Consider the following 21,947-nt stretch of genomic DNA (forward strand, 5'->3'; position numbering starts at 1 on the left):
TATAATATAAATTAATAAAAAAGTTTATAATACAAGTAGATGATTGAGATTGCCTTTTTCATCGCATTTTATACGAGCCTGAAAATCTATGAAAGTATATACATATATACTTATAGATACTTGTAGTGTTATTATAACTATATTGATCAATATCATAGAGAAATACTGTTTGTTTATGAGATATCGGAGGAGTTGTTTATACAAATTTTAAGTTTCTGATTAAATGTTATAAAAGTTTGCACGCGTATTATTTGATACCTACTAGTTATCAACTCCCTATACATACTTCATATTAACCCGTTTATATAATACCTATGTACAATTGCAATCAAGCGATATAGAAAAACGATGGATGTTTTTCTGTATGTAAATGAAGTCATTAATACGAATAAGATGAACATGAGGTCAGGTTAGTTAGCCCATCGTAGCAAATTACCAGGAATTTATAACAAAGGTTTTCAGGTGGAAGCGCGTGGAGGTCAACCTGACATGGTACACTGCAATGGGTTCATCAATATGCATCACTAGCAATCCCCTTCTCCCTTAAGTTAAGGTATAATAAATTTAATTGTATAGACGAGTTAAATAAATACAAAACAAATTTTGGATCAACACTTTAATAATCACAATAACACAAACTATGGCCAGATAACCAGATTGTATATCGTCCAGTGCCCAGAGATAAAAAAATCTGAGTGTGGACTAGTTTACGCGACTTTAATGATGACCACCAGTTTATAATTGCTGATAATATAACCCTGATAAGTGATATGCCCGTCCTAGATACCCATCTGTTCATAGTACAGTCAGCTTTTACAAATATACTAGCCAGCCGCCTAATTTAAAGTTAAATTATTTTTAATTTTTTAGTATTTTTTTTTAATGTGTCCAATTGAATGCCTAATTTTAAGGTGTTCATGTTATGTTTAAAAAAATATGTTTGACAAAAAGACTTGTATCTAAGGTTAGGAATAAAGTTTTAATTAAAAAAAATCTTCTTATATAAAAAAGCCAGTTATACTTGCTGGTTGATATGATAATAATAATTCATTTATAGCGTTTATTTTTAACTGACTGCATTATGCAGAGGGGTACAGAAAGTAATACTAGGCTGTCACTCTCGGATAGTCTTATAAAAAATTACATAAAGAAAAAAAATTGATATTACAGTATAAAAAAAAGTATAACAATATTGTTTCTAATTTAATGTACATCGGGCACTGGTAAAGGAACAAAAGTATTTATTACTTTGTCATATTTCTCATTAATTTGTCTTATGTATATATTAAGGTAATATGACAACAAAAATAGTGGAGATAATTTTAAATATGATCAACTATAACGTATGTTCATAACAGAACAAATATATATACGTATACAAATAAGAAATCATTTCATATTGTTACAAAAAGAAGGCCCAGATTATTATGTACCTTATGTATAAATAATCGACGCATTTTATTACGACAAAGAACATTTTAGTACATAAGATTTTGGCCGCAGCTGACCTTTAGAGCATCACTGGACGAATAATAGTAGCAATAGTAGCGAGTGCAGAACGCACGCGATATAACTTTAATCTGAGTGCTCTGTTAAAGGTATGAACCTTAGCTCAGGCCGTATTAATTTCGATTCCCTTTGAATGAGATAAGTGTTCGCTTGGAGGGAAAATATACGAGTACTTTATAATTATATTAATTCATGTTTTAATTAGTAAAAAAAACTAATAAGTTACAGTAACATAAAATGATGTACTATATCTAATAGTGATGTTGATAGCGTCCTTCACTTTTAAACTTATATGCAACCATTTGTCGTAATAAAATATATTGATTTTTTACATTACTGAGGTAAGGCGCCCCTTATCATAACCATTTTGATCTTGACTGTGTATACAAAAACTATTCATATTCTGTTGTCACTTAAAAGATAAATTTATATTCAGTACGTAGACAATTTTCTTAAAAATAAGTGTACATAATCAACGCAAAGACAACTTACTTGTACAGCCCTGTTTTTATAAAAGAACAGAAAAGACAGTTTTCTCAGTACGAATGAACCTGTATATTTTTAATAAACAAACAAAGAAGCTAATATACAACGCACAGTTTTTCTTAATTAGTTTTTTCAGTCTATCACTACGCTCCCTTCGCTATAGCCTAACATATACAATATTTTATATTCGTAAATTTTAAACAAACATTAGCTTTTTTCTTAATAGTAGGTACAAGCAGCTAGTGTCTTTACGTTGTTTATGTTCTTTACGTGTTATTAAATATCTAAACAAAACAAAATTCATATGTCAACAAAGGACTAGGCACTTAAATATACCTACAAGTCTATACTAAGGATACAGCATCGCTCGTAAAATGTACGTCCAAACCGAATGCCAGTGATAATAATCATGAAACTCATTTACCCAAGAAGTAAAGTGTAAAATTAAAAATATACTTAGACCTTCATATCAAATACCTTTATTTGGACTACCTCAGAGATGTAGCGGTTTAGCACAGCACCTTACTTCTGATGGTTGCGGATTCGATTCATTCATGCGTAAGAATGTTCGTATTCGTTTGTATATGAAGTAGGTATATAGTTACAAAATAAAATGTATTTAAGTATTTCTAAAAGTTGTACAGTACCCATAACACAAACTCTGCTTAGCTTGGGAATAGATGGCGCTGTGTAAATTGTCATGTATTATTATTATACAAAATATGCGATCGAGCGATCAATTTAGTACAAAAAATCTAAATACATTTTCAAATTTCCACCGTGTTGAAAGTGTTTCAATTTTATTGGCATTTTGACTGGCGTCGCCTCGGAATACCTTTTACGATTAACACTGTATATAATTACATTGTACTAATAATATAACATTCGAGAGGTTTTAGTATTATTATAAATTACCCACATGTTCGTATTCACTGGTTCAATATGCATTGTAGGACATAAGTTATGTATATAGAAATGATGCTACAAAATAAAAAAATAACAATCGAATTCTTCATATATACACTCTTATTCGCAAAAAGGCCAATCATCTTTTAGTTGTTCAACTCTTTCATCTTTCCTGACCGGATATATTCGTAATTTGAGAAGAAAGGGACAAAATATTTTAATAGTTACTTGTAGGAGGCGTAATTTATTATGAAAAAGAGGATTATTTGACTTCATATGCGTATAAGTGATTTTGTACAGTTACTAGAAAGACGTCAATTCATAAACAAATTTAGACCTCTATATTCCTGAATAACAAATCGTAGCCTTAATAAAAACGTAAGAGCCGTATTTGACATGAAGATATCAACTTTCACACAACAGAAATATGTATAATAAATAATGGGTACATTGGACATTTTTCATATCTATATGCGTGCTTAATAATAAACTGGATAATTTTAAATGTGCTTAATAATAAACAATTATGAATAATCGACTTTAAACTTAAAACTTGAAAGTCGATTTTCAATGTTTTACCTTTCTCTAAGACATAAAGAAAATGGCGCCAAAATTATACACAGATACAGAGTAATTACACAAATTGATTTTAGTAACTGACATGTTTCTGTTTATTCCTCGTATACCACATTAAAAGACTTTATTCTAGCACGATACAAAATAAATCAACCTATTCCTTTAACATGATTCGAGTAGAGAGGCAGAGACTTAATAATTTGGTACTAATTTTCACTTAGAAAATAAATTCGTTTGCTGAATTCTTATATTTTTGTGTAGTCTTATATTACATGTAATTTAAATTAAATGAATCAATTATGTCATTTTGAACAATATAAGTACGTCAAAACTGTTACAGCTTACCAAGCAACTGCACATTACCAAGTTATGATAAATATTAAATTACTTTATGTCCAAGATAGTATTTTTTTTAGATTTCATATTAAATGTCTAATGTGTAATGTTGTAATGTAACCTATTATTTACCGGTGCACATAAAAGAGGCTTAATAACTTATAAATGCTAAATTTAGTTTTATTTTAAGTAATTTTTAATAGGTATTTGTCTTTTTTTCAGGTTTATATACCTATTCTAGCGGAAATATATAAATTAAATTTAAGATAGTAGTCACTTGCATTCTAAAGGACATTTCTATATTTATATTATAAGGGAAATTCTATATTTTTACACTTCTGAGCCCATTTACGTACATAGTGGAAATTTTGCAACAGCGGTCAATCTTTGTTTGTTAACCATTGGACAGGCAATGCAGTTTCTATATAGGTATGTCTATACGTATTACCATATATATATCTTATAGCGAAGTTGCTTAGAAAAAGTTATAAACTGTATAAAATCTTGTCATGTGAGGAATTTCATAGCACTCACTATTAATTTACTAACTACCATCATTTATATAAAACAGAATAATATTCGCTATCTATTTTACTTGCTTTTATTACGTTATGTCTTTTTTGTCTAAACTATATTTCAGCAAAATTCGTCATTATCAGTCCAGTAGTTATAGCATATGAATTAAGATTTTCAAAATAAATTAAATAGTCATTAAAACATAGGTACTTCAACCATTAATGTTTTATCACATTCATTCACATTGAAACTTTATTTTAGCATGAAAGAGATAAACACATAATATGAAGATTTTACGGTAAACATAATCAATTACATTGAAATAACATAATTTTAAGCCGAAATAAAAAATGTTTGAGCAAATATGATTCCTCAGAGAATCTTTCCCAAAACATTAAATGCGATTTTGTCTTTTATACAAGGAATTTATATAGATTATAATTCAATCACAGATATATGTTATATTAATATTTAGTAACTTGACGCGAACTAATTCAGTATACCCAATTATTCCACGATAAATTAGTACAACACTTCCACAACACCTTCACATCTAGGCAATATAATAAGAGGAACAAATATTCGAGTCGATATATTTTTATATTATACAGTTGTTTGTAAACTTAGTTAAAGTCTTAGATGCGATATAGCAGTGGGGAACAATGTGAGACTGTTCTATAATGCGTCCGATTTGTGTGTGGTGTTCCTGCTGTAGGACATACGTTTTTTATTGACAAACTAACTAATGCCACCAAAACTTGACCTATTATACAGTATGAGTAAATATTATACATGTCTTCAAATGACAAAGCTTCAGTTACTGCGTATTACTAGGGTCTTGAAAATAAGCAGTAGTCTAAAAAAGTACTGTAATATCGTGCGTCCATTTGACTGATAGTTCGTGTTGCTCTAATGTTTTTGTTAATGAGTTAAATGTGTTAAATATTTGAGATTTAGAGCCCGATTTGATAAGAGTGCACAACTTTGTTTTACAAGTAAAGGAACTAAATAAGTCATCATTCCCCACTCCTGTATCATGAACATAGACTGTTAGATCGCATCTCGCCATTCACAGCGGGCTTTTCAATTATTGATGATTTTAATTAAAATATTAATATTTAAAACCCGTAATATTAAAAGGCACGTTCGTAGGTTACTTCATCATTAAAGGCATTAAATAATCCTGCAAAGATATGTAAAGCCGTACACAGTATATAGAGCTTAAAATAAAATAATTACAATATGCATGAACTTAACAATGCTCAGCATAACATACGTTGCGTCCTATAGTAAGTAGTGCACGGTGTCTGCTTTATACATTTAGTAATGTCAGTGACTATATATTTTAGTCTGCGAAAAGTAAAATATATAGTCTCTGGTAATGTACATATCTAACATGTGTAAAAATTGTTTTTGCACACACATAGACATTAAATTGACTTAGGTACATATCACCAACTATGTGTGTATTCTACTAACGCACTACAGCATTGCCAGTCAGCTTGCATTGAATACGAGAACAAGCATCTTACTGCTATTTAATATTAATTTCACGAGTTGCTAATCAATCAAGCTGCCAATAAAATAGTAAGGGAAAAGATATGTCCAACGACTTAAATTGTACTTATGATAGCAATATAAAAACATAATTATTTTCTATTGGTTTCTATTCCTTGAATGGCACCTATTATTAATAAATATATGTTTATGTCAAAATTCATAAATCTCCGCAAGAGAGACATGATACAATATTATTTCTAAAATAGTTTTATAAATCAACTCTATGGTATAGTTACATATTTACATAGATACATAATATAGATATAAAGATATGGGCAGCGTCAGTGATCAGCACACCGCTAAATCGTAACAATAAACAAAACTCTTTTATCACAACACTGACATAATGTCATTACCAGCCGTTAAAAAGAAATCATTTACACCGGCGCCGTATTTTGTTTGATATAATTTACTATTATTAGTTCCAATACCAGACTATAGTTTCATTGACAGACACTAATCATCAGATTTATAATATGCGTGAATATTCTATCGACATATCAGACATTAAACGGCGCCAGTCTTAGGCCTTTTTTTGGAATGATACATACGGGAGTGGAGGTCGCGTTGTCACAGCGGCCGGCGGTGCGCGAGGTGGCAGTTCTCAACGTACAAATCCTTCACGAGCAAGTCGGCGGCCGCTAGACGCTCGTGAAGACGTCGCGCCAGCCCCTCTGCTCGCGCCGCCCTCGCCCTTAGAGCCGCAGCTTCCCTAGCGCCCGCGCCTCTCTCCGCCACCAATCGAGCTCCCAACTGTCCGCAGCGTTCCGCCAACGATACACACGAGCACCCCCCACCACCCCCTTCGCTCCCACCTCCACCACCACCGCCCCCACTCGTACCACCCCCGCCCCCGTCACGTTTCCGTCTCGCCTCGGTATTTGCATCGACGCGCCGCTGCAGCGACTCGAGCTGCTCATTCAGACGCGCTATCTCAGTATCCCGCATGCGGAGCTCTTCCTCCTTAGCTTTTCTATAAGTGGCGAACTCCTCTTCGAGGTCGGCGACTTGCGCCTCGAGACCGCACTTCTCCTCGATGGTAGGTAGAGCGCCGCCGACTGGCGCGAACTGCCGCTCGTATTCGGAAATCTTAGCGACCAGCTCGGTGAGCCGTTCATCGCCTAGTCGCTGCTCCTCGTTGTACATATCGCGTTCTTCCTCCAGTTTGTTGTTCCAATATTCCTCAGACTTATCATACTCTGCTTTCAATTGCTCCAAACTAGTCTCAAGCTCCCTGTAAATATTAAATTTAATGATTTATAAGAGTTTAACAAAGAAGGTGGAGAAAAGAAGACAAAAAGAATACTCACTTTATTATATTTGATTGCTTTTGTTTTTCACTGTTGTGTCTATGCTCAGCTTCTTTGAATTGCTGCTTTAGTGTATCCATCTCCTTAATTAAATTAACATCGTGCACTGATTCAATGTTTGATGTTGGTCCAAAGTCAGTTTGAATGGAGGTTTCGACAGTACTGTACAGTGGCATTTCTACATCCTCCATCAAGATAACACAGTCACTCAATTCTCTAACCTTCATCTGTATGGTTGCAATTATAGTCTCAAGCATGGAGCATGACTGGCATTGCTTCTTCTTGGAAGATGATATTGTCTGAACATTATCAAAAATGGTGCGTAATCGCCGAGCCGCTTCAGCGTGCCCGATCACTTTCTGATCAATGCTAGTTGGTGATGAATCACATTCCTGTAATGTACATAAGAAAAATAATACTTTAATTTATTATTACAAAATTACTGTCACTACGCTTATTACATGTTTTATTTATAGTATTATGTGTTATTCAAGTTAATTGTGAATGTTGGTTAAATGTTTGATGAAAATGTAAAATGATAATTATTATGGTTATATGCACTAGAGCAATATTCCTGACAGACAAACCTTTTTTTTTAAGAATCCAAACAGTTTAGTTTAGTCAGAGATACTATGACAGATTAATAAATTAATATTATATCACTAACTTTATTAATGGTAGAATAAATATTGGGCACAGTCTATTTTATTAACTAACAAATGTTCTTATCTATAGTGTTCTGGAGTATACTCCTACATATACTTATTTAATGAGCTTACCTCAGTATGTTCGGGTGCCAGTAATGAGCCCAGCTCTGCCGAAAGGTCCCCGCAAATGGCAGCCGGGGCCATTCCATCACGTGTTCTTGCTTCCAGTGCGCAACACAATTCATCATTTCGGTCACGCAACAGCTTATTCTCTCGACGTAACTCATCGAACTGTGCTGCAAGTTCCGCTGCCGATGCATGTTCTGCCTCAGTCTGTCCCGAACCCTCCTTGTGATTCAGACTGGCAACAGCTTCTGCTAACTCAGCAGTCAGACGAATTGCTTCCCTCTCTGAAGTTAATGCGCGGCCCTCAGCTCCTGTAACTCTATTTTCTAATTCTATAACCCTTGATGAATGAATTTCCATTTCAGTCCGCAGTCGTGCCTCATTCTCGGTACGTCGAGTTAACTCTGCTTCTAAACGAACTTTTACAGCAGCTGCACGTTCCCGTTCACTTGCTAATTCTGCTGCAGCGAGTTTTGCGGCCTCAGTATGTTTGGCTTCGATACGGCGCACGTTTGCCGTTAGCTCAGCTTCCATTCGAGCATGGCTTTCATCAACATCCTGTGCTAATAAGCAAGCGCGTCTATTCGCCTCGACAACATCAGCTCGCAACTTATCTCTTTCAGCTGCAGTTACTTCTGCTCGCCGTTTTGCATATTTTAATCTCAGCCGAGAAAGTTCTAGACAAGCTACTAATAGCATTGCATGTGCATCTCTTCTTTCATTTAATGGTTCAGGTAGTGCTCGAATTTCATCTTCAAGTGCATTTTCTATATCAGGTGGTCGAACAAATGGACCTGTAAACCCCAGTTCTAACAATAAGTGCCGTGGTCGAGGTACACCTGCATTTTCCCAAGCTTCAATGACTAACATACTGGGGACTCCTGTCTCATCATCAACTGTATAATCTCTATTCAATGATGACTCTGAGGTACTGTGAAGTACAGCGGTACTTACATCCTGTGTATCTTGAATGGATGATGTTAGTGATACATTAAGACGTTCAAAGAACTCACCTACTGTAGTCTCTGCAGAAGAAGACTCTTCAAATATACGTTCAACAAGTCTACGATCTATACCATCCATTCTTAATTCGCAACATAGAGCAATTGCTTGTTCACAGTTTATATGTCTGTCATGTTCGAGGTCACTATGTGCATTTTCATCGTCATAATTCAATTGATGATCACGATTCTCCATTGCGGACGCACTGCGTCGATGCTTCATTCGTTGAGAGCTTCTGGCTCGTTTGTTATCACTATCAAGTCGTGAAACTGAAGCAGCCCTTGGCGCGTGTATATCGTCTGAACCTGTAGGCGAACGCTGTGGTCTTGAGCGCCGTCCGTATTTTTTTGAGCCAAATACGAACTTCGGGGCGACCTCACGTCCAGAAGAGTCGTCGTCACTGTGAGAAGAAACCGGAACTGTAGCAGACGCAGCACAGGAAGTCGAAGTCGGTGATGTGTCGGCTGCAGAGTGCTTAGTTGGTGATATAGGCGCGGTATCTCCGCCTCCAAGCACAGAGAGTAGACCGTTGCGGAATTGAGCGAAGGTGACACGTTCAGTACAGCGTTCAAACAGCGTATCAACAAGCGCCGAACCGCGGTCTTCCAACTGCAACGCGTCACACAGCTTCAGTACTGCTGATCTGTCTAGAGACTCCTCATTATCTACGTCGAAAGTCTTAAACACTGTGTACAGCTGTTTTTCATAATGGTTCATACAAGCGCTATCCATAGTTACAGACCCCATGTAGTACGTATGAGATGCATTTATCGTTAGTTTATAATCGCTGCTATTATTTTACATCTTTTATTGCAAACAAAATAACTCATATAGAATGAAATTACAAAAGTGTGACATTGAAAATAAATATCTAATACCTATCTAAACCTGTTATGAATGAATGAAAGGGGGTCGTCTGTAGGTCATGTCATGTGCCACTACAAGGACAAAAGTCAGTCATATATCAGTGTTAATGTCAAAAGTCAATCACTTCCGAAATGACAAAACATACAAAAATTTGCTCTTAAAACAATAAAAAAATTAAGAAAAAACAAAAGGGGTTTACTACTAATCCATAAGTAATAGGTGATTGAAAATACTACAATTAGATAGACAAGTGATGACATAAAATAACAAATGAATGTAATAGTTTATATAATTAAAAAAAAAACAAACTGACAGACTATGGCTGCTATCTTGAAAATATGACAATGAAAATGACGCATTCAAAATTCCGACAGTTTGTATAAATTGACATGTCAATAGCAAAATTTAATTTAATATAAATAAATAAAATACATAGTTAAGTCGTATGCGTATTTTATCATATTGTAAACAAATATGTACTTGATTGCATGTATTATAATATGAGTATTAAATTCCTAGTTAGACGTGACTAAGATAATCCTTTGTGATTTACTTACTGCGTATGTGCATGTGAATGCTATTGAATTTATTCGTTATTGCCAGTATTTTTACTAATAAACTCAATTATTAGTATATTACATATTCATTAAAATGCTTAAACTCAATAAGTGTGGTGACGTGAGTAAATATGGCCCCATATTTGACAACGAACATCCCAGCAGTTCTAGTGCCAAAAGCCGACGAAGTAGTTGTTTGGTATGTTTACTACCACTCATATTGATTTCAGTTATTATAAGTGCAATTATTCTGTGTTATCCTCGACTCAATACTGATGCCTTAACTCTACATACCCTACAAAAGTCCGTAATACGTGCTGCGATCTACTCGGAGAATCAGGTACAAAATAATGGGTACTACAAATTGTTGAATGTGCAACAAGAAGTGAGTGGAGGCAGAGTTGATGACAAGGTGGTCTCATGTTACTACGATACTCCTAATAGCCAAGACAGCAATCAGTTAATGCCTATTAACATCCACCCACACCTGTGTACACACATAAATGTCGCATTTGCGCGTGTTGTGAACAAAACCATATCACTAGATGATCAACAATACAAAACTCTATCAGAAGTAGTGAATTTAAAAAAGATAAATCCTACATTAAAAGTGTTGTTGTCTGTGGGCGGAGCTGGCAATGATAATGGTTTCACAGAAATGGTAGCAGACCATGCGTCTAGAAAGATATTTATTAGGTCGATTAAGTACATATTAAGAAATTATACACTTGATGGTATTGACTTGGATTGGGAGTTTCCAGCTATACACAACTCTCAATATCAGTTGCAAAAACGAGAGAGACAACACTTCTCACAGCTGTTACATGAGATTCGAAGCGAATACATTAGAGAGAAACGGGATTACTTGTTAACAGTAGCTGTAGCAGCTCCAGAGACACTAGTCGATGTTTGCTACGACATAGACCAGTTGAATATGTATACTGATTTTGTAAATATTATGACTTACGACTTTCATTATTTCACTAAATTCACACCATTCACTGGATTGAATTCCCCATTGTATGCAAGACCGACTGAACAAATGTACATGGCAACACTTAACATCAACTACACTGTAAATATGTACCTGAATAAAGGACTTAACCGTAACAAGATTGTAGTTGGTATTCCAACATATGGACATTCTTTCACTTTGGTTAACGCTGACAATACCCGAGTAGGCAGCCCTGCATTCTCCTATGGTACACTTGGAGGCCTTGGATTTGTTAACTACCCTGATATATGTACTTACATAAATAGCCACAGTACTGTGACAGTCAAACAAGATGAAGATGCGAAGGTGCCATATCTCTATAACAATAAGGAATGGGTATCATATGATACACCAAAAAGCGTTATGGAAAAAGCGAATTACATCAAAGAAAATAATTTACGTGGTGCTATGATTTATTCATTGAATGCTGATGATTACAATGGATTATGTGGTGATGAAGGTGACAGTTCCAAATTCCCCTTATCCCGATCAGTTAAAAATGTGCTGCTCAACAGTGTATATGTTACGGCCAGTAGAAATTAAAGAAAGTTATGCATTCCATCGCCAATTGCAGTGTAATTCATTGGCAGGTTCCGTTAAGCGTTGAAACATTGTAATTACCTGTTTTTTTCTGGTGACATAAGTGATTTTGTACATGGTGCAAGACTTCATGATACGCCAAAACAAAAATGTGCACTGGCAGTGTTGAGTGTGTGGTATTTGTTTGGAGGCGCGCGGGCGCGAGTGGCCGAGTGCGCGGCGACCGTGGTGCACCCACGCGCGCCGCCGCCGCCGCCGTCGCCAGCCGAGCACTGCGCAGTGCTCACCCGCTCAGAACCGCACGCGCATTCATTAATACTGTCTTATTAACTTTTACAGTTGGAAAAAATGTAAAAATGCTACTAGGTACATAGTGTACTGTTTCGTTTACAGCAAGTGTTTCCAGTCGAACGACTGCACATTACTTGGTCTATAGCATAATTAGGCAATCCTTTTTAATCACCGACATATTACAAAAATAATATAGACGTCTATAGGAAATAGTTTCTGGTATTTAAAAAAGTTGACGCAACTTTTAAAAACCTAATAATAACGTAATAGTACACCTACACATATTTTTTAATAAATGTGCAAGTATAAAACTCTGATGCTATTATAATATTTATTTCATAATAATGTACTTTATCGCTATGTTTTTAAGAATCATTTCTTGTATGTAGGATAATCGTGTGATTAGTATTTTGGTTACGTCAAGCGTAGCGAGCGTCAAGTGATGACTAGTTTGTGGTCAGTACCAAATGCAGATCGCGCAACAGGACGGCGCATTTGTGCCATTAAGTCTTTTCATATAATTATATCTTCACTCTATAGCTTTAACTTGGTACCTACACAGAGATCGTGTATGGCCTCTAACAAAAGACTCAGATATATTTTTTATGAACTTGTTTTCAGTTCGATTCTGGCAAAAGTTTACCCTCTGAAACAATATAGAAATCTGAAACAATGTTATCGCTGGGGTTGAAAGTTAAGAATTCGTCTTATGGCATTAGTGCACTATCCTTCACAGCATTTACAAAAACCAGAAACCATTTTTCACCATTTCTATAAATAAAAAATACTTTATTCTGTAGAATAATAAAGTAAACACAATAAGGATGTACGTAAGTTTCCAGACTTTGTAACGTTTTCACAACCAAAATGACAGTGGCACATTACATTAAATATAAGGGTCTATTCCACTCTCTGTCTACGGATATTTCAGAATACACTGTACAAACTATATATATATATATATATATATATATATACGTAGGTGATGTTCCCTTTATTTTGTATAACAAAACATTATGTCATTAGTTTAGTCCTCAGGTATAGCAAGATTCAAAAGTGTGCGGAATCTTCATAACTGATGAACTGGTATATTTGGTAGTGTAATAGACCTTTAAGAAATAGGAGTCGTTTTTAAATATAACGGTTTTATATATAGGTTACCAAATTATCAATGGCTGTGTTTGTATAGGCATTAATAGAATTTTATTTATTATTGATATTAGTAATAGAGGTCGTTTCATTAGTTATGTATAGAAGATGTTAAAAAGTATCTAGTTTGCGCAAACTATGAGTTTATTAATAAGAATCTAGACTCTGTTGGTAATTTAATTTGTCAATTTGTACAGAAAAAGATTTCATTTCTAAAGTTTGTTTAGTAGTCACTCACCTTTCGAGCGCAGAAAAGAGGGAAAATAATAACTGATCGCCTTAAAATGTATTATAAGTAAATTAAATATAGTATTTATTAATGTATAATTTATATTTTAATCACATTTTGCATTATAACTAAGAGATTGGTAATGCAATTTAGTTGCAGTAAGTGTTATTATGTGGATATAATATAAATTACAAATGTAATTTTAACGTTCTTTTATATTTTTCATTGATTTAATACTAAATTCTTGACTGCTTTAAATTCAATCTCTAAATTATTGAAATAATATAATTTTATTCTTAAGCGATGATGATTTATTAATTAACCATTACGTTCTTACGTTATTATGTCGTTTAGATATATTAATCTTTTAGTATATATATGTAACATGGCTATGTCTTAACACATGGTGTGAAAGTGCTTATATAACGTACCTACGTACCTACTTGTACTTATTGATTAATCTCACTAGTTGTACATACTCAACTTTGCTTATTTGCAAAGATATTACAATGTATATCATAGACAAGTATTAATGTTTGAATTTTTAAGACGTTACGTACCCTTTGCTAATTTACGAGGGCTTGTTTATATAAATGGCGCCAGTGTTGGAGAAGTGATCGTCTGTCAGGGTATGGACATGTAATGCGTAGGAATGAAGAGACCATTTAAAAGAAAGAATTACGTATGAATGTAGATGATTATAAGGGCAGAGGAAGGCCGAAAAAGAGGTGGATTGACTGTGTGAAAGATGATATGGCAAGAAAGAGAGTAGTTACATGGGATGACTAAGAACAGGGAAGAATGGAAGAGAAAAACATTACGCCGACCAGAAATTAATGGAAAAGGAAGGCCTGTGATGAATGATGATAGATATGATTATCATGTAAGCGGTATATATATATATATATTGGATCATTTAAAACAACCATGACAACATATGTGAACTTTCATGCAGTATAAGTAAGCTCGGACTGACATTGGTAAGAAGTAATTCGCGTGGGCGAATTATTCAAATTAGAACCTATTACAGTATCAATCTTTGTTGTGATACGTTCGCATTTGCATTCAAATATGAGATCAAGTTAAGATCCGGAACATACTAACTTTATATACATTATAGCGGTAAAATTTTAGGATTTGGAAGACAAGTTAGTCTTCAGGAAATAGCAATTCATAAATGATCACTACGGTCTTCACAATATATTTAATATAGCTGTACCCGCAGTTTCACCGTTTTAAATTTATAGCCTATATGCTATTCTGATGTATAATCTATATTACTGTAGTTTCATCAAAATCCTTTCAGTATTTTTGCGCGAAAAAGTAACAAGCATCCAGCCTTACTTACAAACTTTCGCGTTTATAATTTAATAAGATATTTCTTGAAGTACGAATAATATTCATGAGATAATTTCCATTTTTCATCAGGTTGGAGTTCAGATCGTGTGAATTATAATATAAAACAATTTCATAAAAAAAGGTTTAGTTTAGGCGCTTGTCGGCGTTGTAATAGCTACTTTACACAGTCGTAATACTAAATTCCTTTATACTTGGCAAACTTTGATTTTAATAGTCACTCTATTAAAATACGCGCTAAAACGTTTGTTTGTTGTTTCCAGAGTTGTACTAAAGAATGATTTAGATCTGAGATACAGTATAATTTTATACTAGTTCAGATGGCACAATTACACTTGTATGTTAAAATTATATTAACTCTTATGTACAACTTAATTATGTAAAACAACCTATAACTGCAGTAAAAAAAAATTATGGATCGATTAAAGTGGCTATTATAAACACTCGTGGTTGGAATCTATTCAGTATGAATACAGTATTTATTCATTAAACCTATGTACCTAATTGTTATTTTAATATTTTATTGTTATTTAATAGAAACACAATTTTACACCTAGCTATTGTATTAATTATAATTTATTTTGACAGAATTTTAATTATGTATGAGTATCCTTTGAGGATTTTAAGTTTCTGCATATTTTATTACTATAATTTTATACTGATTTTCTTATTAATATTATAATGATAAGTATTTTCTATTATTCAATTATAATTTTCTTCAAAGTTTCTTGGCGTTTTAATTCCACTGATTACTTTCCGATGGTCTGAAATTCGATTAATACAAGTATTTCTGGTTTATTTTAAATTGACCAGACTTTAATCCATTATCTTATAAGTCATCATCATCAATTATTAAAAATAATCACAATCTATCAACATGGTGGAAGAACAATATAGGACGTTTAAATAACCAAAAAGGTAATGAAACACTGTTTAAAAATAGTCAGGAAGCTCTTTAATATGGCACTACCTTACAGTACCTACCTAACTAAGCATTAATTTACACACTACTATCGTTGAAGGCATCGCTGGCACAAGCAGAAGTGCATTGTAAAGATATAAATGAATTTATACATAAATATAGGACTACAAGTCACATTGTAAAAAGTTAATTCTATCAGCATAAATACAAAAAAGGTTTTTATACCATTGTAGTAATAATTATTTCATAGTTTGTATTATAAATTAATGACATTTACTAAAAAAATGTCCATTTTTTTCCTTTGCCTTGATTTATCACAGACCTTAGCTTTTGTGTGGTATAGATACTCACATTTAAGCATAATGAAAATAAATAAAAATGTCCTTTGAATTAGAGGAGAAAAGTTGGCATTAATAAAAATGAATATCAAATTGTAATTATTTCGCTTCCCAATGCACTTCTTGCTAACACTATAATGTCTTGAACTTGAATATTACAATAGTATCTAAAGAGCTGCCAGCAAATAACAGCTCTATGAGATGTCTCAGATGTTTACAGGTTATAAAATAATTAAAAAAAAACTATATAACTCAAAAACAGCGGCGGAAGGAGTTTTGTTCATGTTATTAATATTAGTACATTTTTATTTAAATTATGAGAAAAATTGTTCTTTGTAGGTTTGAAGGTAGTCACGGTGCAGTAATAAAGTAAAGTAAAGAATGGTGTGTTGAAAAGTGTATACATATATATAATGAATTCATACATTCATATATGCATATAAAACTTCTCTCAATGAATTGATGCAGACGGTAGAATTGGGTATTTATCTGTTAAGAATATTTGCTACATAAGTTTATGATTACAAGGTTGTAAAGACGTGTACAGATTTATACTTAAAGGGTAGTTCCTTAGTTGTATTTCATTTTTAACAGTTGCAGACTTACATCTAGTTTAAACAATTTGACTGCATTTACGGGAATTATGAACCAATTTCTATCACTCCTGAAAACTCGGTGTTGATGTCTAACTAATAGTTTTTTAGGACAAAACTTTTAACCATATATTCGCAAATAACACATTATCCTAGTATCTGCACCGTTTGTGACTCACCATAGACCTACATCACAAATAGACAATATTTTTTTTTTAATTGAATAACCGCAACTGTTGATTTGTTCTACTTGACTAAGGGCACATATGGAAAGTTTATTATATATCTACAGAATGCAATCTATCATTAAGATAAATCTGGATGTCATGATACTATTATATTCGCTAAATTGCTTACAATGACTTCTTCAATGAATAGCATTAATTTTAACCCTGCGTGTGTCATCTGCATATATGTATATACACGCACATATGTATATACGTGCGTGTGATGTATACGAACACGAAAGTAAAATGTAGACAAGTGATAGCGAAAAGATGGATACGCGAAAACGCTACTCATTACGTTAAATCGTCTACACCGCTGTAATACTGAAGATTTATTATCAACTTACGGTGTGCTTAAGAAAAACAAGTGAAAATTTATGTACGATATGATATAATAGTCCCGAGCCAGGGTATAATTTCGTCAATAATTTTCTCTCGACCGGAAACTTTTGAATACTGTACTCAGAATAATTTAAATATAGATGTAACAAGACTGTCCACTGTCACCTAAACCTTCTACGGAGCGTGCGTCATTATTCCTGTGAGCCCAATTCGTGTCCGCTACATCACATAATTGAAACACGCTTGACAAATAGAGTTTGTTAGCCTAACACTAGTAGATAAGTTCTAATAGGTACTTAACATTCACAAACATAACAGGGTATCTGGGCTATGTTACTTACTATGAATTTAAAAGCACCTTAGACGAATGTATAACCATTGGGCTATTATAACCCTGCTCATGTATAGAGTGCTTACTGCCTGCCTACTGTACACTTACAACTAGACTAACATAATATGGCTTGTGTCTGACAATAACATGTGGGTATTCTAACAACTTACACCATCTAGAGGCACTGTTTTATATTCTCTAAAGATTGATTTAAAATATTGAGGGTAGGCTGACAAAAACACTTCAATGCACTATTAAGACGCGTCCATTGTGCTTAAATCAAAGCAATATTATTATGTAACAAATACTGCAGAGAATTCTTTATAATGTAGTAATTCCATGGATATCAGGGAATTCGTTTTAATTGATTGGTACAAAAGTGTATCCTTCACAAATACTTATAAAATAAAAAAATAAAACGAGCGTTTTCTACCCCAGTTCAGACAAGCAACATATGAAAATAGTTTTTGTTAGTATTTTGTTCATTTAGCGGATTAATAATAATTTCTAACATAAAAATATAATGACAATGGACACCCCTTACTCTTTCATATTAACTATCTATTGCTTTAAACAATTTAAAATTATAACTATGCATGAAAGAATTTCTCTAAAATGATTAAATGTAGCAATTCAATTTACATTTCAACTATGAACATAATCATATCCTAGTCTTGCTTAATTATAATGGAATATAGGAGAACATATTTATGGTCTGTACTTATTATAACATAGCCTTGTACATTATGTGAAGAAATAAATTCGGTACTTTTAAATATACATCAAATATTTGCATATCTTTTAAGGAAGGGCTTTTCTATCATAAATTCCGATCTTACATATCATATAGAAATGCTTAGTATCTATATAAAAAACTTAAGTAACTAAACATAATACTAAATATAAAAATTAAAATCATATACCTAGTATAAAAGTAAATTTCCAAAATTTGCAAACAAAATGGCGCTTTAAACATTTATCACATAAAATATGTAATGTTAAAAGTACTCTTATAAATTTAACAAAATGGATGGCAACTTCATTTGTAACTTCAATGTATAGAAATATAAATTGTATGTGCTTTAAGAGGCCCTGTAAAAAGCAGTCAACAAAGAACCGCTTAAGCTGTGCTAGTACTGGAAAGTAAAATGTTATGATTTATAAATAAACCCTACATTTTAAACTCAAGTTCACCTGTGTAAGTAAAAGAACAAGGTTCATTGCAGTGAAAGTTAAACTGACGTTACTACTGAGCATTACACAATAAATTTATTAATAGTTAAATATAGACAAAAATTATACATTTTACTTATAGTAGTAAAATATATAGTCTCTGACAGTCTTACATTATGCCATGTTTCAGCAATTAACAATATAAAGAGAGCTTATCAAAGTACATAAGAGTATTAAAAAATAAATGCAAATTTTTAATCAGAATTCTTTTTATAATTTTTGACTTGAGTTTTCAATTTACATTTTATAAAAAAAAGTACATGATTATTATGAAATTATTCAGCATTAAGTATTCATTTAATACAGGAATGTTTTGCTACAAAAATTATAGACTTCAAGAGAGTTCATATCAAAGAAGCAACCAATATGTACAATATCCGTCTAAATTTTAAACCCATAAATACTAAACCACCTGGAAAACAAATGGGATAGCCAGAGACATTGTTATCTGTCAATGTTGTGATGAAATTAACACTGAACATATATTTAGAGATTATGTTTAGAAACATTTAACTTGTTAAACTTGAAATTTGATAGATAATGTTAATGTTGGCTAACTTTGATATAAACACTCTTAATATGAGAATCAAACTGAACAGAAATAGACTTGAAAGACATTGTTACAACTGAATAGTATTAAAACAGTTGTATATTGTTACTTACATTAAATGTTACAACTAACATTGTAGATTTCACACAAAATGTAAATTCATTTGTATCACAAACTATAGTTATATATACTCTATACTTCTCTATGCATATATAATTATGTATAATAGTTGAGTATCTAAATATTAGGATATGGCAACTTAATAACAACTTATTGTCTAGTGGAATAATCTACAAACTAGTTTAGCCTAGCCACCAGGCTATGTTGCATTATTGAATCTTATTCTATGCAACCATAATTGAGAATTATAATCTCAATGGTATAATAAAATTAGGGAAGCTAAACCGCTCAGTTTCTCAGATACAGCAAATAAATCAGTCAATTATAGCAAAACATTTTTTAACTGTGCCAACAAATTAGCATAAATAATAATGAAGTAAATTTTTATTCACTCATTTGTAAGCAAAACATTTGCTTTACTAAAGTATGTCCTATACCACAAAGTGATACTAATGTTGGAAGCAATTCTATAAAAATGGCTAGAAAACCTCAAGCCACTAAATTCAAAGTTATTGGGTTACAACTAAATTATGTAAAGACTATTCTCTAATTAGTCAGATTAAAATTATAGCAGGACGGTTTATCAACTTGATGTGTGTTGGTTGTAAAATATTACAATGATATGTGCATTACTACCACATGAATTCTTATGACTTTGTAACCAATACAATATAAAATAATATACAATGTAATACAACAAATCATATTTGCATTAGATTATTAAAAAATTTTGAATTTTGAGTTCTAATATGATATGAGCCAATCCTACACAAAACCTGTAACATTGTAGGCAAAATGGGATGATGTTACGTCTGCAGCCAATGAAACATAAGGCTGTGTACAGTAGGGTAGTCCAATTCGGCATTGGGTGAGCTTAAGAACTCTTTTAGACTGAGGGACACGTCTGTTGATAATGGTGCTTCTTTAAGTTCGGCGGCAGAATGCGCCGAGTTATCGTCAGAGGCACAGTCTGAAGCACCACCGCCGATCCACTTCTCTTCGTAGTTAAGATCACACAGCGTCGGCGGCTCATCGCCATCGCTGAACTCTTCTTCGAGTACCAGCGTTCTTGATTTAGTTCGCAGTGCGTTGCCGTCGCTATCTCCACTATCCCGGCCGCCACTATTACCACCCTCGTGCTGTCGCCGGGCGTTCTTCAATGCACGATACCGTCGTGATCGTTCTCTTTGCAGTCTTCTCTTTCTCTCATCAGCTCGTTCTAACTCTTCAGGTGTTTTCTTTAACGAGTTCTTACCGAAAAAGTATCTCATGAACGACTCATCACAGTTCCGTTTGGACAAGTAACTCGCCATTAGTTTGTAATAATATTGATTATCCATTCTGTTTTTTCCTTAATATGATCACTTTTGGGAACTTGTATGTTAAAACATTGAAACTGTGTCGATATTCTCGAAATTGCGAAATAAAAATAATGAGAACGTGAACTGTCGCAAACTACCGATGACGTGACGTCATTGCGTCAATCACCCGCAAATAGACAGATAGCAAATCAGAGATGTCAATGTCAAAATACAACTTAAACCAAAGTTAAAAAGTTAACTTAACCCAAAGTTCACAATTTTGCAAAACCTAAACGCTGTAAATATTAACTTTCTTATAAAATTTAATCAAACATATAATCTAGATTGAATAAAAATTTTAGTTCAGTTTAAATATTAATGCATTAAGTGTATACTTTTAAAATAATTAATCTATATACCTATATATTTAAATAAAATTGGAATGGCTGTTTGTAATACTGAAATAACCGGTTTTTACTACATGCATATGAATAAATAAATACGATACATACACCAAAATATTTTTTTTTACATTTTTTGTCTGTCTGTTTGTTCCGACTAATCTCTGAAATAGCTGGTTCGATTTTGACGTGCCTTGGGCTACTTTTATTTTAGAAAAAAACTGTTTTTGTTAAATTCCACGGGGACGAAGTCGCGGTTACAGCTAGCAAAATCTAAGTTTGTATTGAAAACGTAGTAGGTAACGACTGTTTTACAACTGCAGCGCGTTGGGTAGCCAATTTTGTACAATATAGTTACATCCAAACCATAATATTGTCACTTAGTTCAAACTATCATAATTGAATAGATGTTGACATTCTATGTATACGTGGTTTATTTATTTTTGTCAATTGATCAGCACGCATCGACACGCGATTAAATGGTCGGGACGAGAATAAAGTATATGTATTTAGTTTAAACCGTTTTCAGAGATTCTCTATTCCCGTCATCAGTAGAAAAAATTTCATTCAGTGTCTTTATTGTAATTGCTACCTACATTTTGATAATACATTTTTATTAAAAAGGCAGAAAC

The 21,947-nt window shown here is 33.1% G+C and overlaps 3 protein-coding genes across 3 annotated transcripts; 1 reads left to right on the forward strand and 2 right to left on the reverse strand.

The window, feature by feature from the left end:
- Positions 1 to 4,205: 4,205 nt before the first annotated feature.
- Positions 4,206 to 9,825, reverse strand: LOC131844714 (blastoderm-specific protein 25D). The gene is made up of 3 exons (XM_059193660.1): positions 7,979 to 9,825; positions 7,200 to 7,591; positions 4,206 to 7,123 (listed from the first exon to the last, which is right to left on the reverse strand). The coding sequence occupies exons 1-3, from the start codon at positions 9,719 to 9,721 to the stop codon at positions 6,460 to 6,462; spliced, it is 2,799 nt and encodes a 932-aa protein (XP_059049643.1). The 5' UTR covers positions 9,722 to 9,825; the 3' UTR covers positions 4,206 to 6,459.
- A 403-nt stretch (positions 9,826 to 10,228) lies between these two features.
- Positions 10,229 to 13,797, forward strand: LOC131844699 (chitinase-3-like protein 2). Its single transcript, XM_059193640.1, has one exon. It carries the CDS (start codon positions 10,493 to 10,495, stop codon positions 11,933 to 11,935), a length of 1,443 nt encoding a protein of 480 aa, XP_059049623.1. The 5' UTR covers positions 10,229 to 10,492; the 3' UTR covers positions 11,936 to 13,797.
- A 4,807-nt stretch (positions 13,798 to 18,604) lies between these two features.
- On the reverse strand, positions 18,605 to 21,078 carry LOC131844672 (uncharacterized). The gene has a single exon (XM_059193611.1). It carries the CDS (start codon positions 20,951 to 20,953, stop codon positions 20,420 to 20,422), a length of 534 nt encoding a protein of 177 aa, XP_059049594.1. The 5' UTR covers positions 20,954 to 21,078; the 3' UTR covers positions 18,605 to 20,419.
- Between the last annotated feature and the right edge of the window lie 869 nt (positions 21,079 to 21,947).

Source organism: Achroia grisella, unplaced genomic scaffold (assembly GCF_030625045.1).
Source record: "Achroia grisella isolate CSIRO2021 unplaced genomic scaffold, CSIRO_AGI_Agris_v1 utg4116, whole genome shotgun sequence".
NCBI classification, from domain to species: Eukaryota; Metazoa; Arthropoda; class Insecta; order Lepidoptera; family Pyralidae; genus Achroia; species Achroia grisella.

Coding starts and splice junctions, on each gene's coding strand:
- LOC131844714 (XM_059193660.1), bottom strand. CDS start 9,721: ATGGGGTCTGTAACTATGGATAGCGCTTGTATGAACCATTATGAAAAA. Junction 7,592..7,978: donor TGGCACCCGAACATACTGAG/GTAAGCTCATTA, acceptor TGTACATTACAG/GAATGTGATTCATCACCAAC. Junction 7,124..7,199: donor AAGCAATCAAATATAATAAA/GTGAGTATTCTT, acceptor TAATATTTACAG/GGAGCTTGAGACTAGTTTGG.
- LOC131844699 (XM_059193640.1), top strand. CDS start 10,493: ATGCTTAAACTCAATAAGTGTGGTGACGTGAGTAAATATGGCCCCATA.
- LOC131844672 (XM_059193611.1), bottom strand. CDS start 20,953: ATGGATAATCAATATTATTACAAACTAATGGCGAGTTACTTGTCCAAA.